Here is a 12,114-nt window from a genome sequence, read left to right as displayed (position 1 = left end):
ACAAAGTCAAATCTCAGATTTTTTATAGGCTTATATATGGAGAAGAGGGAGGCAGAGGATAAGATGGTTAGATAGCATCACTGACTCAATGGACATGAAAGTGAGCAAACTCTGAGAGATAGTGAACGACAGGGAAGTCTGGTGTGCTACAGTCCATAGGCTGCAAAGAGTCGGACCCTACTTACTGCAACTGAACGAACAACAACAATACTCTATCTCAGTCGTGAATATAAAAGCAATATTTAATTTAAAATTTTAGATCTGTTGAAATAGAAATAAACATTGTTTCTGCTTCTGCTTTTTACTTGAATGGTTTAATTACAAATACATTTATCTGCCTTTTTTCAGGAAGATACATTTATTTTAAAGGAGCAACTTCGTAAAGCTGAAGAACAGATTCAGGCAACACGGCAAGAAGCTGTCTTTCTGGCTAAGGAACTTAGTGATGCTGTAAATGTGCGGGATAAAACAATGGCAGATCTGCATACTGCACGCTTGGAAAATGAGAAAGTAAAAAAGCAGTTAACTGATGCACTGGCAGAGCTTAAACTAAGTGCTGTGAATAAAGATCAGGTAAAGCCAGTTAATTTTGAATTTCCATTTTGGTCAAAAACTCATTATAAGCTTACGAAAGAGAATGACTTATGCTAAAGTAATTGAGGTCAGATTCCTGGTCACAGAATTTTAAATTTCCATTCATTTTGTTTAGTCATTGTAACTTCTTCAGTTGAAATTAATACAAGTTTTTAGAAAATTTTATGTAAGCAAATTCCTAATGGTTAGTAAAAACTGCTTTGATAACAGGTATATATTGCTTTGCTTAGAATTTCTTATTTACTTGCAGCATAAAATGATACTATGGTTATTTAACATAGTAATGCTTACTTCTCGGGAGGTAGATGATTCTTTTCTAGTTTTTTCTTTAGTAAACCTTAGTCCTTGGAATATAAAGCTGAAATTATTAGGAGAGCTAATGTGACTCTGTAGCCAAAACTCCAAAACAAATAACATTAATTGTCAAGAGCGAAAAAAGTGAAAATGAAGTTGGGTTTACTACCACATTGTGAGATACGAGATTTTTATGTTTCTCTTAGAGAAAAAGTTTATTTGTTTCCTAGGAAAAGACTGATACACTGGAACATGAACTGAGAAGAGAAGTTGAGGATCTGAAACTTCGTCTTCAGATGGCAGCAGATCATTATAAAGAAAAATTCAAGGAATGCCAAAGGCTCCAAAAACAAATAAATAAACTTTCAGATCAATCGGTAAGTGTAATTCATCATAGTAAAATAATTCCTTCATCAATATTTTTGTTTGAAAATCAGACTTGTAATATTGTACCTTTTGAATTTAATTTCTCTCTGCTTGATGTCACATTATTGGCCCAATATTGTTGTGATACATTTTTTTAAAAATTGGTAATTTTTATTTGTTGGAGAAATAAAATGTTCTCTTGAAACATTTAGTCAGTAAAGGGATGTGTGTAACTTTTAGACTTTAACCTTTAAGACAGCAATAGCTTTATGGACTTCCAGGATTTATTTATAAGATACATAGTTACTTAAGGGGAAGGATAGATGTGCAACTCATTTAATGGTTGATTGTTAACAATTTTGAATAGGCTAATAGCAATAGTGTCTTCACAAAGAAAATTGGGAGTCAGCAGAAAGTGAATGATGCCTCAATAAACACAGACCCAGCTGCGACTGCCTCTACTGTAGATGTAAAGCCACCGCCTTCTACAGGTAGAAATCTTTTAGACTTTTTGTATTCTGCCTTGAAAAATATTTATGCTTGTTTATACTGCCTGTTTCATGGGTAAGAATTTTAGGGAGCTTGTAAAAAATTCTTGTAAGTCAGGGATTGAGGCAAAGGGAAAGTAAGGTCTAAAAGTCATCCATGTGGATAAATATACAAAATATGAGTGTAAACTCATGTTTATCTTTGTGAGCATGTTCTCAAGTGTTAATTAAATGAGCTGGTGTTTTTAAGTGCAAATGCTTATAGTATTTAGTCTGTAGGAAAAGAGCTAAGAATTGAAATTTTAATTTTGGCTAGCTAAAATAGCAAATTTTTAAAATAATTTGTAATTAAAATTTCCCTAAATGTGTGGACTTTTGAACCATTTATGGCACTTTAATTGTATAGTTCTGTGGAGGGAAACTTAAAAATCCCTTTAGTTCTATTCACATTTCTTTCTTGCCTTATTGTTGTTTTGTTTTGGCTGCTTCAGGTCATTAGAGTACTTTCCTTGTTAGTACACCTGTTGGTGGATAAGTTAAAATTTTTATTAGCTTATTAACTTTTAGAACGGATTAGAGAGACATAATGAATACATGAACAACATGAAAATTTAAATTAACTCGAAGTTTTCACTTTTCCTAGTGTCTTTTTTTCACCTTATGTTAAAGATGACACAATAACAAAAATAAATGCTGGAGTATATAAAAGTATATTTAATTGTGTAATGTTTGGGGCAGTTGATGTTTTAGACTTAATAAATGTATTGTAAGTTTTGTATACTATTAAATGTTTAGATTCAGCTGCTGTGGAAATAGGATCCTGCCTTTCATTTCTATACGGTATTAATAGAAGGACCAAGAAAGGTGTTATATTGACTTAAGACTTACTGAATAGTATGAAGGATTAGAAAAATGGCTTAAAATCTTTTCTTAAAGAATGTGGCTTTCCTATATATCTTATATAATAAATATATAAAGAACAATTTTTGTGGCATTTTAGAATATTTTTAGCTAGCAATTTTTTTTCTTTATTGAATGTGAACTTGATTCTAGCCAAACTAGTGAAATTCTCATCTAATGTTTATATTGTTCCTTCTTTGTTTACTTAATGTATGAATAGATGGTTTTGAGTAAATGTTTTAAAATAGATGTTTCTCTCCTTTAGGATTCCATTTATTTCACAGTATACTGACCTTCAAGTCAGAAAGCTAATATATGGAGCAAAGTAATTTTTAGTAATCTTATTTTCTGCCTTGTTACAGCTGAGACAGATTTTGACAGTCTAACTAAGGGACAAGTCTCTGAAATGACCAAAGAAATTGCTGACAAAACAGAAAAATATAATAAATGTAAACAACTCTTGCAGGTAAGCTAATTCCTTGTAAGGAAGAGATTTATCAAATGTAATGGCTTAGCTTATCTTTGTTGTTTTGATTGGGTACCCCAGAGTTTGTTTCTTTGTCTTGTTTTTTAAGGCGGGTTGCAGGAGGTGGCTCTAGGGCACACGGGCTCCAGTAGTTGCAGCACATAAGCTCTGCAGTTGCAGCGCATGGGCTTAGTTGTTCTGAGAGCTTCCTGCACCAGGGATCAAACTGGTGTCTCCTGCATTTGCAGGGGGATTCTTTACCACTGAGCCACCAGGAAAGCCCTCAGAGTTTCTTTACCCTTGTATCCTGATGTTTAGTTTCACTTTTGAAGTGGGGGGTGTTCTATGTACCTATTTCTGTAGGCATGTGTGTAAAATCATGATCTAGGGAATTCCATGGTGGTCCAGTGGATTAGGTCTTGGTGCTTTCACTGCTGTGGGCGTGGGTTCGATCTGCGGTTGAGGTACTAAGATCCTGCAAATGTTACATTGTGGGGGTGGGTGGGGAAATCGTGATTGTTTTCTGTTCCCCTAATATCCTTCTCTTGATAATGGGCAAGGGATTAATTGATGTTGGATGTTGTCTGTCTTCTAAGGATATATGAAAAAATCTCTGAACTGCATAAAAGGAAAGTACTCTTTTTTTCGATATATACTGTAATAATAACAAAGACTTTCACCACATCCTAAAGTGAGTAGATTTGTAAAGCGGGAAAAGGGAATGTTAACCAAGTGAATGGTTGCCTTTACTATTATTTATTTTGATTCTATTAAACTGTAATAGTAAAACATTTAAATTTTGCAATTGTCCTAGTAGCATTCACTCTGGAGTATATAAAGGACAAAGGGAAAATGCTTCTCATTTGTATCTGATTTGGGGAAGGGAGGAAAATGTGTTTTGTGTAGTATGTGGTTTTCGTTTGTTCAGTTAAATATTTTTTTCTGTGTTTGTTTCTCTGTACATGTGGAGAGGCAGGGGGTAATTTTTAGAGCCGTGGAATGAAGTTCACATATTAGCCCAACGTTACTATAGTAATTAGGCTTCCCAGGTAGTAGTAAAGAACCCACCTAACAATGCAGGAGATATAAGAGAGACGGTTTAGTCCATGGGTCAGGAAGATCTGAAGGGGAGGACTTGCAAACCCACTCCAGTATTCTTGCCTGGAGAATCCCATGGACAGAGGAGCCTGGTGGGCTATAATCCATAGGGTCACAAAGAGTCAGACAGGACTGAAATGACTTAACACACGACAGTAATTAATGTAAAATATTTTATGTTACAATCTTAATAATAGTTTAATGTAATCCTTTAATAAGACTTTAAGCTGAGCATTTTTGTTGCTTCAGAAGATCCTTTTGTAGAGGATTGATTACCCTTGAGGTCAAAATAGTTGTTTATAAGGGACTAAACTATTTTTCAGTAAATTTTGGATGAATATTTTAAAAAACCTCATTGTATTATCAAAAGGAAGATAGAATGTTTTTTTCCAGCTAAAAACTCGTGTGTTGTAGTACAATTGAAATTCAGTAAACTGCACATATTTCAAGTCTGCAGTTTGTTTAGTTTTGCTGTATTTATAGTTGTGGAGCTATCACATGTCATGCTAATGAACATTTCCACTACCTTCAAATCTTTTTTGTACCCTTTTGCAACTCATTGCCCCCTCTTTCCCCTTTCCTGGGAAACCATTGACTTGCTTTCTGCCACTGTAGGTTAGCCTACCTTTTGTACAGTTTCTATAAATGGAATCATATGTATGCTCTTCTTTTCCTGCCCCCTTTCATCACAGTTATTTTGAGACTTATTTATATAGTTGCCTATTATTGGTAGTTCATTCCTTTTTATTATGAGAGTTCATTTTTTTGCCATTTAAAAAATTGTTTTCATCTTATTATTGAGTTGTGTTCTTTATTCCAGATACAAATCCTTTGATATGTGTGATTTTATCCCAGTCTGTGGCTTGCCTTTTTATTTCCTTAATGGTGTTTTTGGAGAAGGAAATGGTAACCCACTCCAGTACTCTTGCCTGGAAAATTCCATGGATGGAGGAGCCTGGTAGGCTACAGTCCATGGGGTGGCAAAGAGTCGGACACGACTGAGCAACTTCACTTTCACTTTCTGTAGTTCCTTTTGGAGAAGGAAGTGGCAAACGACTGTAGTGTTCTTGCCTAGAGAATCCCAGGGACGGGGGAGCCTAGTGGGCTGCCGTCTATGGGGTTGCAAAGAGTCGGACACAACTAAGCAACTAACACACACACAGTGGTGTTTTTAGAAAAAGTTTTAGTTTTGCTGAAGTATATTCTTAATTTATTCTTTATGTATTGTTCTTATTTTCTAAAAAAAAAATTTACTAACTGAACTTGTAATGATTTTTTTCTTGTCTTCTGTTAAGTTTTGTAGTCTTAGAGTCTTTTAAGCCTGTTGTTTGTGAATGGTGAGTTGTGGTACATATAGTAAGAATATTCAGTTGATCCAGCATTATTTGTTGAAAAGACTTTTTCTCTATTGAATTGCTCAAAGCATAAAGCATATTTCTTTCTTTTTTAAATAAAAAATTTTTTTAATTGACTGTGCTGTGAGGCTTGTGGGATCTTAGTTCCCTTACCAGGGAGCGAACCATGCCCCTTGCAGTGGAAGCACGGAGCCCCAACCATTGGACCACTAGGGAATTTTTAGCATAAAGCATATTAAACATTTTTTTCCTTACACAAAACACTCAAAATGAAATTGGCCAAGTTACCTTTTCATCTTGTTTTAAAACTCCTTTCCTTTAACGTTCTAAGTTGTAGAGAAGAGCAGTGTTTAAGAAGTCTACCTAGAGATTGTCTTGGTCAGGAAACCCCAGTTAATATCTGGAAACAGTGGCATTATAAATATGTGATTTTTATTACCTCCTGGGCTTCCCAGGTTGCACTAGTGGTAAAGAGCCCACCTACCAGTACAGGAGACATAAGAAATGCAGGTTCAGTACCTGGGTTGGCAAGATTCCCTGGAGGAGGGCATGGTAACCCACTCCAATATTCTTGCCTGGGGAATCCTATGGACAGAGGAGCCCGGCGGGCTACAGTCCAAAGGGTCACAAAGAGTAGGGCACAGTTGAAGCAACTTAGCATGCATACATGCTTGCTTTACCTCCTTTGCAAAAGTAATCTATGTTTATTGTGATATCTTAGGCATTATGGAAATAAAGAATAACGATGGTGAAAAAAATACCATTATGATCCTGATCCCCGGAAATAAGAGCTATTAATAGTTTGGTTTATTGAATTCCCTGGCAGTCCATAGGACTCTGACCTTGTACTACTGAGGGCCAGGTTTCAATCCCTGGTCGGGGAACTAAGATCGTTCCCACAAGCTGTGCAGTGCAACCAAAAAAAATTATGTTTTTGTTTATCTTTTTCTACATAGATATCATATAAAACTGTGTTAAACAACTTTTGAAGCAAAAATGGAATTATACTGTATATTCTGTTTTGGAACTTGATCTTTTCAATTAACATATCTTGTTATTTTTCCTTGTAATTTGTAGATCCATTTGTTCTTTTTCAGTAAATACATTCTGTTCCATTGTATGAATATAAAATGATTTATCCAGTCTTACACTGACAGACATTTTGGTTATTTCAATTTTTATACCTTTACTATAGTGTTATAGTAAACATTCAGCCCAAGTATGTTTGTATAGATATTGGCTGTATATGGATTTAAAATCTTTTGGTAATTATACTAATTTCATTTAGGATGAGAAAACAAAATGCAATAAATATGCTGATGAACTTGCAAAAATGGAGCTGAAATGGAAAGAACAAGTGAAAATTGCTGAAAACATAAAACTAGAACTAGCTGAAGTAGTGGACAATTACAAAGTAAGTTTAATATTTATATAACTTGATACTTCTGTTACTTGTGAAAAGTGATACTTCTGAAACGTGCTGTCTATAATTTAGTCAGTCTAAAGTTTTAACATGGGTAACTGAGATAGCATTTTCATAATATAGATAAATATGTACTATGTAGTTATGTTGAATATAGTTCATTAACTGTGAACTGAGAAAGTGGTTACCCATATGCATTGTGCTTGTGGCTTTCATTTTGTGTGTTCATATGGACATGACTGAAGCAATTTAATACTAGCAACATGGCTATTAAAATTATATCTCTAAATCATGCTTAGATTTTAAGATGAAAAGTGATTATGTCATAATCCTTGTTCACTTAAAATGGTTTGTGAAATTATTCTAGAGCTTTAGTGTTTTTCTGGGAGTATAATAAGATATGATCAGTAATCTTAAAAATTTATGTAAAGGTTTGAAAATTTTTAACCAAAATATGTTACTTCTGATCATTAATAATTATGCAGGCAGATTCTTTACTGTCTGAGCCATCAGGGAAGCCCAAGCAATACAGTCTTAATTAAGAAGACTATTTTTGCTGAGGTAACGTTAGGCAACAAACAAGACTGATTGGTAAATGATGTTTGTAAAAATGTTGGGGAAAAAATCAGTAGGCTGTCTAATTAATTAAGTAGAAAAAATATTTTCCCTCTAAATAATAAAGTATAATCTTATATATTTTAAAGCCTGTGCATGTGTGTATACTTCACATTTTGTGGGTGTATATTTAAAGGCCTAGAAGTTCTAAGTGATTTAAATTTGCTCTGTCATAGCTAATTATACCTGTAATCTAATTTTTAAATACAGCACTCTTAAAGACCATAAGTTACTTTGTTTGAGGTGGTACATTATAGGCTAAGGTAATTTTAATGGTGGTCAGTTTCTGTTTTTTAAATTTATTTATTTTTAATTGAAGGGTAATTGCTTTATACAGTATTGTGTTGGTTTCTGCTGTCCATCAGCATGAATCAGCCATAGGTATACTGCTGGTACTTTTTTATCTTCATCTGCTATCAGAATGAAAATTTGAAACTTCTTTCATAAGGTTGTTACTATATTTGGGATCCCTGTGGGTATTGTTTTTATTGCCTGGCAACTTCCCTTATTGTTAAAAAGTGTGAATATTGAATTTATACAGAACAAAATATTTTTGCAGATTGACTGGGAAAATGATTTAATAAATATTTATCAAAACCTGTTATATATAAAGCACTGTGTTAGTTGTTATGTGTTTGGTCTTGTTCAGTTGATCAGTCATGTCTGACTTTTTGTGACTCCATGGACTGCAGCATGCCAGGCTTCCCTGTCCTTCACCATCTCCTGGAGTTTGCTCAAACTCATGTCCATTGAGTGATGCCATCCAACCATCTAATCCTCTGTTGTCCTCGTCTCCTGCCTTCAATTTTTCCCAGCATCAGGGTCTTTTCAAATGAGTCAGCTCTTTGCATCAGGTGGCCAAAGTACTGGAGTTTCAGCTTCAGCATCAGTCCTTCCAATGAATATTCCGGACTGATTTCCTTTAGGATTGACTGGTTTGATCTCCTGCAGTCCAAGGGACTCTCAAGAGTCTTCTCCAACACCACAGTTCAAAAGCATCAATTCTTCAGCACTCAGCTTTGTTTATGGTCCAGCTCTCACATCCAAACATGACTACTGGAAAAACCATAGCTTTGACTATATGGATCTTTGTTGGCTAAGTAATGTCTCTCCTTTTTCATATGCTATTTAGGTTTGTCATAATTTTTCTTCCAAAGAGCAAGCGTCTTTTTAATTTAATGGCTGCAGTCACATCTGCAGTGATTTTGGAGCCTAAGAAAATAGTCACTGTTTACATTGTTTCCCCATCTATTTGCCATGAAGTAATGCGGCCACATGCCATGATCCTAATGTTTTGAATGTTGAGTTTTAAGCCATCTTTTTCAGTCTTCTCTTTCACCTTCATCAAGAGGCTCTTTAGTTCCTCTTCACTTTCTGCCAGTAGAGAGGTATCATCTGCCTATCTGAGGTTACTGATATTTCTCCCGGCAGTCTTGATTCCAGCTTGTGCTTCATCCAGCATGGTATTTCGCATGATGTACTCTGCATTATGTGGGTGGTCATACAAAAATGACACAATGCTATGCTTATAGAGTTTATAATCTAGTAGGAGTTGCTAGACGTGAAATAGTGATATGATTCTTTCACATTCATGACCTAGGTAATCACCTTTCAAACCCATGGGAAGCCAAATAATATTTTTATTTTATGAATAATAAATTAATGATAAAAATCAATGTTCAGATAAAACACCATATTTATGGCTGTACAACTGGTAAAGGTGCTTGATTTTTTTTGTTTAGTGCCCCGCCTATTATTTTGTGCTGTTTAGACACAAATATCCATGAGCCAGGGCAAAGTGTGATGAAGTTCTACATAAACTACAAGTCTAAGTATGTTAGGACTGTTTCCAATGGAATATTTAGGAGTTAGACATTATGGAGAAACTAGACCTGTGAATACACAGATGAACTGTACAAAAAAGGTTTTAATGGCCCAGGTAACCATGATGGTGTGATCTCACCTAGAGCCAGACATCCTGGAGTGTGAAGTCAAGTGGGCCTTAGGAAGCATTACTATGGACCAAGCTAGTGGAGGTGATGGAATTCCAGCTGAGCTATTTCACATCCTAAAAGATGATGTTGTTAAAGTGCTGCACTCATTATGCCACCAAATTTGGAAAACTCAACAGTGGCCACAGGACTGGAAAAGGTCAGCTTTCATTCCAGTCCCAAAGAAGGGCAATGCCAAAGAATGTTCAAACTACTGTGCAAATGCACTCATTTCACATGCTATCAAGGTAATGCTCAAAGTCCTTCAAAGTAGGCTTCAACAGTAAGTGAACAGAGAACTTCCAGATACGCAGGCTGGATTTAGAAAAGACAGAAGAACCAGAGATCAAATTGCCAAAATTCATTGGATCATGGAGAAAGCAAGGAAATTCCAGAAAAATGTCTGCTTCACTGACTACGCTAAAGCCTTTGACTGTGTGGATCACAACAAACTGTGGGAAATTCTTAAAGAGATGGGAATACCAGACCATCTTATCTGACTGCTGAGAAATCTATATGCAAATCAAGAAGCAACAGAACCAGACATGAAACAACAGATTGGTTCAAAATTATTAAGGAGTACTTCAAGGCTGTACATTGCCACCCTGCTTATTTAACTTCTGTGCAGAGTACATCAAGGGAAATGCCAGACTGGATGAAGCTCAAGCTGAAATCAAGATTTCCAGGAGAAATATCAGTAACCTCAGATATGCAGATGACACCTCCCTATTGGCAGAAAGTGAGGAGGAACTAAAGGCCTCTTAATGAAGGTTAAAAAGGAGAGTGAAAGCTGGCTTGAAACCCAACATTCAAAAAACTAGGGTCGTGGCATCCAGTCCCATCACTTCATGGCAAATAGATGGGGAAACAGTGGAAACAGTGACAGATTTTATTTTCTTGGACTCCAAAATCATTGCAGACAGTGACTGAAGCTATGAAAATAAAAGATGCTTGCTCCTTGGAGAAAAGCTATGACAAACTTAGACTATTAAAAAGCGGAAACATCATTTTGCTGACAAAGGTCCATCTAGTCAAAGCTATGGTTTTTCCAGTAGTCATGTAAGGATGTGAGAATTGGACCATAAAGAAAGCTGAGTGCTGAAGAATTGATGCTTTCAAACTGTGGTGTTGGAGAAGCCTCTTGAGAGTCCTTTGGACATCAAACAAATAATCCTAAAGGGAATCAACCCTGAATATTCATTGGAAGGACTGATGCTGAAGCTCCAATACTTTGGTCACCTGATGCGAAGAGCCAACTCATTTGAAAAGACCCTGATGCTGGGAAGGATTGAAGGCAGGAGAAGAAGGGGTGACAGGATCAGATGGTTGGATGGCATAACCGACTCAATGGACATGAGTTTGAGCAAACTCCAGGAGATGGTGAAGGATAGGGAAGCCTGGCGTACTGCAGTCCATGGGGGTTGCAAAGAGTTGGACACAGTTGACTGAACAACAACAACAAAGACCTGTCAAAGACCATACAGGAAGGGAGGATAATAAACAGAGATGGCGAAAGGCGCATCTTTCTAACAGATGGAAAAGAATTAATTCAGGTTTGGAGGTCAGAAGTAGAGAGCATAATCTGGGAGCTGTAACAGTCTTGAGTAATAGTAGTAGGTCTTTAATATCTGTAATATCTGTGATGGAGCAGATCATTGTGAAAGATAGGTTGAATCCAGATTTTAACTGTTTGGAATGTGGGTGCTATTTGCTGTTAAATATTTTCTAGGAGAAAAAGAGACCCAACCAGAGTGGGTCTTAATGAAAATAATTTGCTAGCATGGAGAGGATTTACAGGTGGGAGGGATTTTTGAAGGTAAGAAAATTAGGTATAGATATGCTTAGAATGAGTTGATAAAGGACCACCTCTTTTGGGTACCTTCCCCAATCATCATCCATTGAATTTATCAAGGAAAGCTCTGAATCGTAGGAAAGAACGCAGGTGGCACGTAAGTTAATATTTGTGATTAGTCATATGACCATGATAGTTGAAGGCATAGAAGAAAGCGAGTTTTCCGAAAATTCAGAGAGAAGAAACCAAAGAAGAAACTGCAGAATACTTGTAATTGTGAAGAAGTGTACTTTAAAAAAGAGCATTAGAGAATGACAGTGTTGGTACCATTTCATAAAAGCCAGGAGAGAAGTTTTAAGAGTGAGGCACATTCATAAAAAATGACAAGTAATTCAGGGACTTCCCTGGCAGTCCAGTGGCTAGGACTCTGCATTACCACTGCAGGGCATGCCGGTTCAGTCCCTCATCAAGGATCCAGGTTCCTGCATACTGCAGAGTGGCAAAATAAGAATAATAAAATAATCTTGAAACATCAGAAAAACAATAGTGACAAGTTCAGAGATATCAAAGAATAAGATCCAGCTCTTGAAGGGTAAAGAGAGGGTAGATGATGAAAAATAATAATGATCATTTCTTTCTCTCCTCAGCTTCAGTTGGCAGAGAAAGAAAAAGAGATAAGTGGTCTAACTTCATATTGGGAAAACCTCTCCAGGGAGAAGGTACTGAATAATG

At 36.0% G+C, this 12,114-nt stretch overlaps 1 protein-coding gene across 6 annotated transcripts in view; it reads left to right on the top strand.

Moving 5' to 3' along the window:
• TAX1BP1 (Tax1 binding protein 1) overlaps window positions 1-12,114 on the top strand; it is an 83,130-nt gene that overhangs the window by 45,188 nt on the left and 25,828 nt on the right. For 5 of the 6 annotated variants that reach the window (XM_006066078.4, XM_006066079.4, XM_044946707.2 and 2 more), the window contains 6 exons: window positions 349-573; window positions 1,119-1,265; window positions 1,622-1,745; window positions 3,005-3,108; window positions 6,850-6,975; window positions 12,030-12,101. In XM_006066078.4, the coding sequence (XP_006066140.3) occupies window positions 349-573; window positions 1,119-1,265; window positions 1,622-1,745; window positions 3,005-3,108; window positions 6,850-6,975; window positions 12,030-12,101 (798 nt within the window). The remainder of the gene's footprint in view (window positions 1-348; window positions 574-1,118; window positions 1,266-1,621; window positions 1,746-3,004; window positions 3,109-6,849; window positions 6,976-12,029; window positions 12,102-12,114) is intronic. The other variant, XM_006066080.4, reaches the window with a different exon arrangement.

This window comes from Bubalus bubalis, chromosome 8 (genome assembly GCF_019923935.1).
Source record: "Bubalus bubalis isolate 160015118507 breed Murrah chromosome 8, NDDB_SH_1, whole genome shotgun sequence".
In the NCBI taxonomy this organism is placed as follows: Eukaryota; Metazoa; Chordata; class Mammalia; order Artiodactyla; family Bovidae; genus Bubalus; species Bubalus bubalis.
Note: the sequence above shows the minus strand (reverse complement) of the source record. Positions and strands in the feature narration are given on the sequence as shown.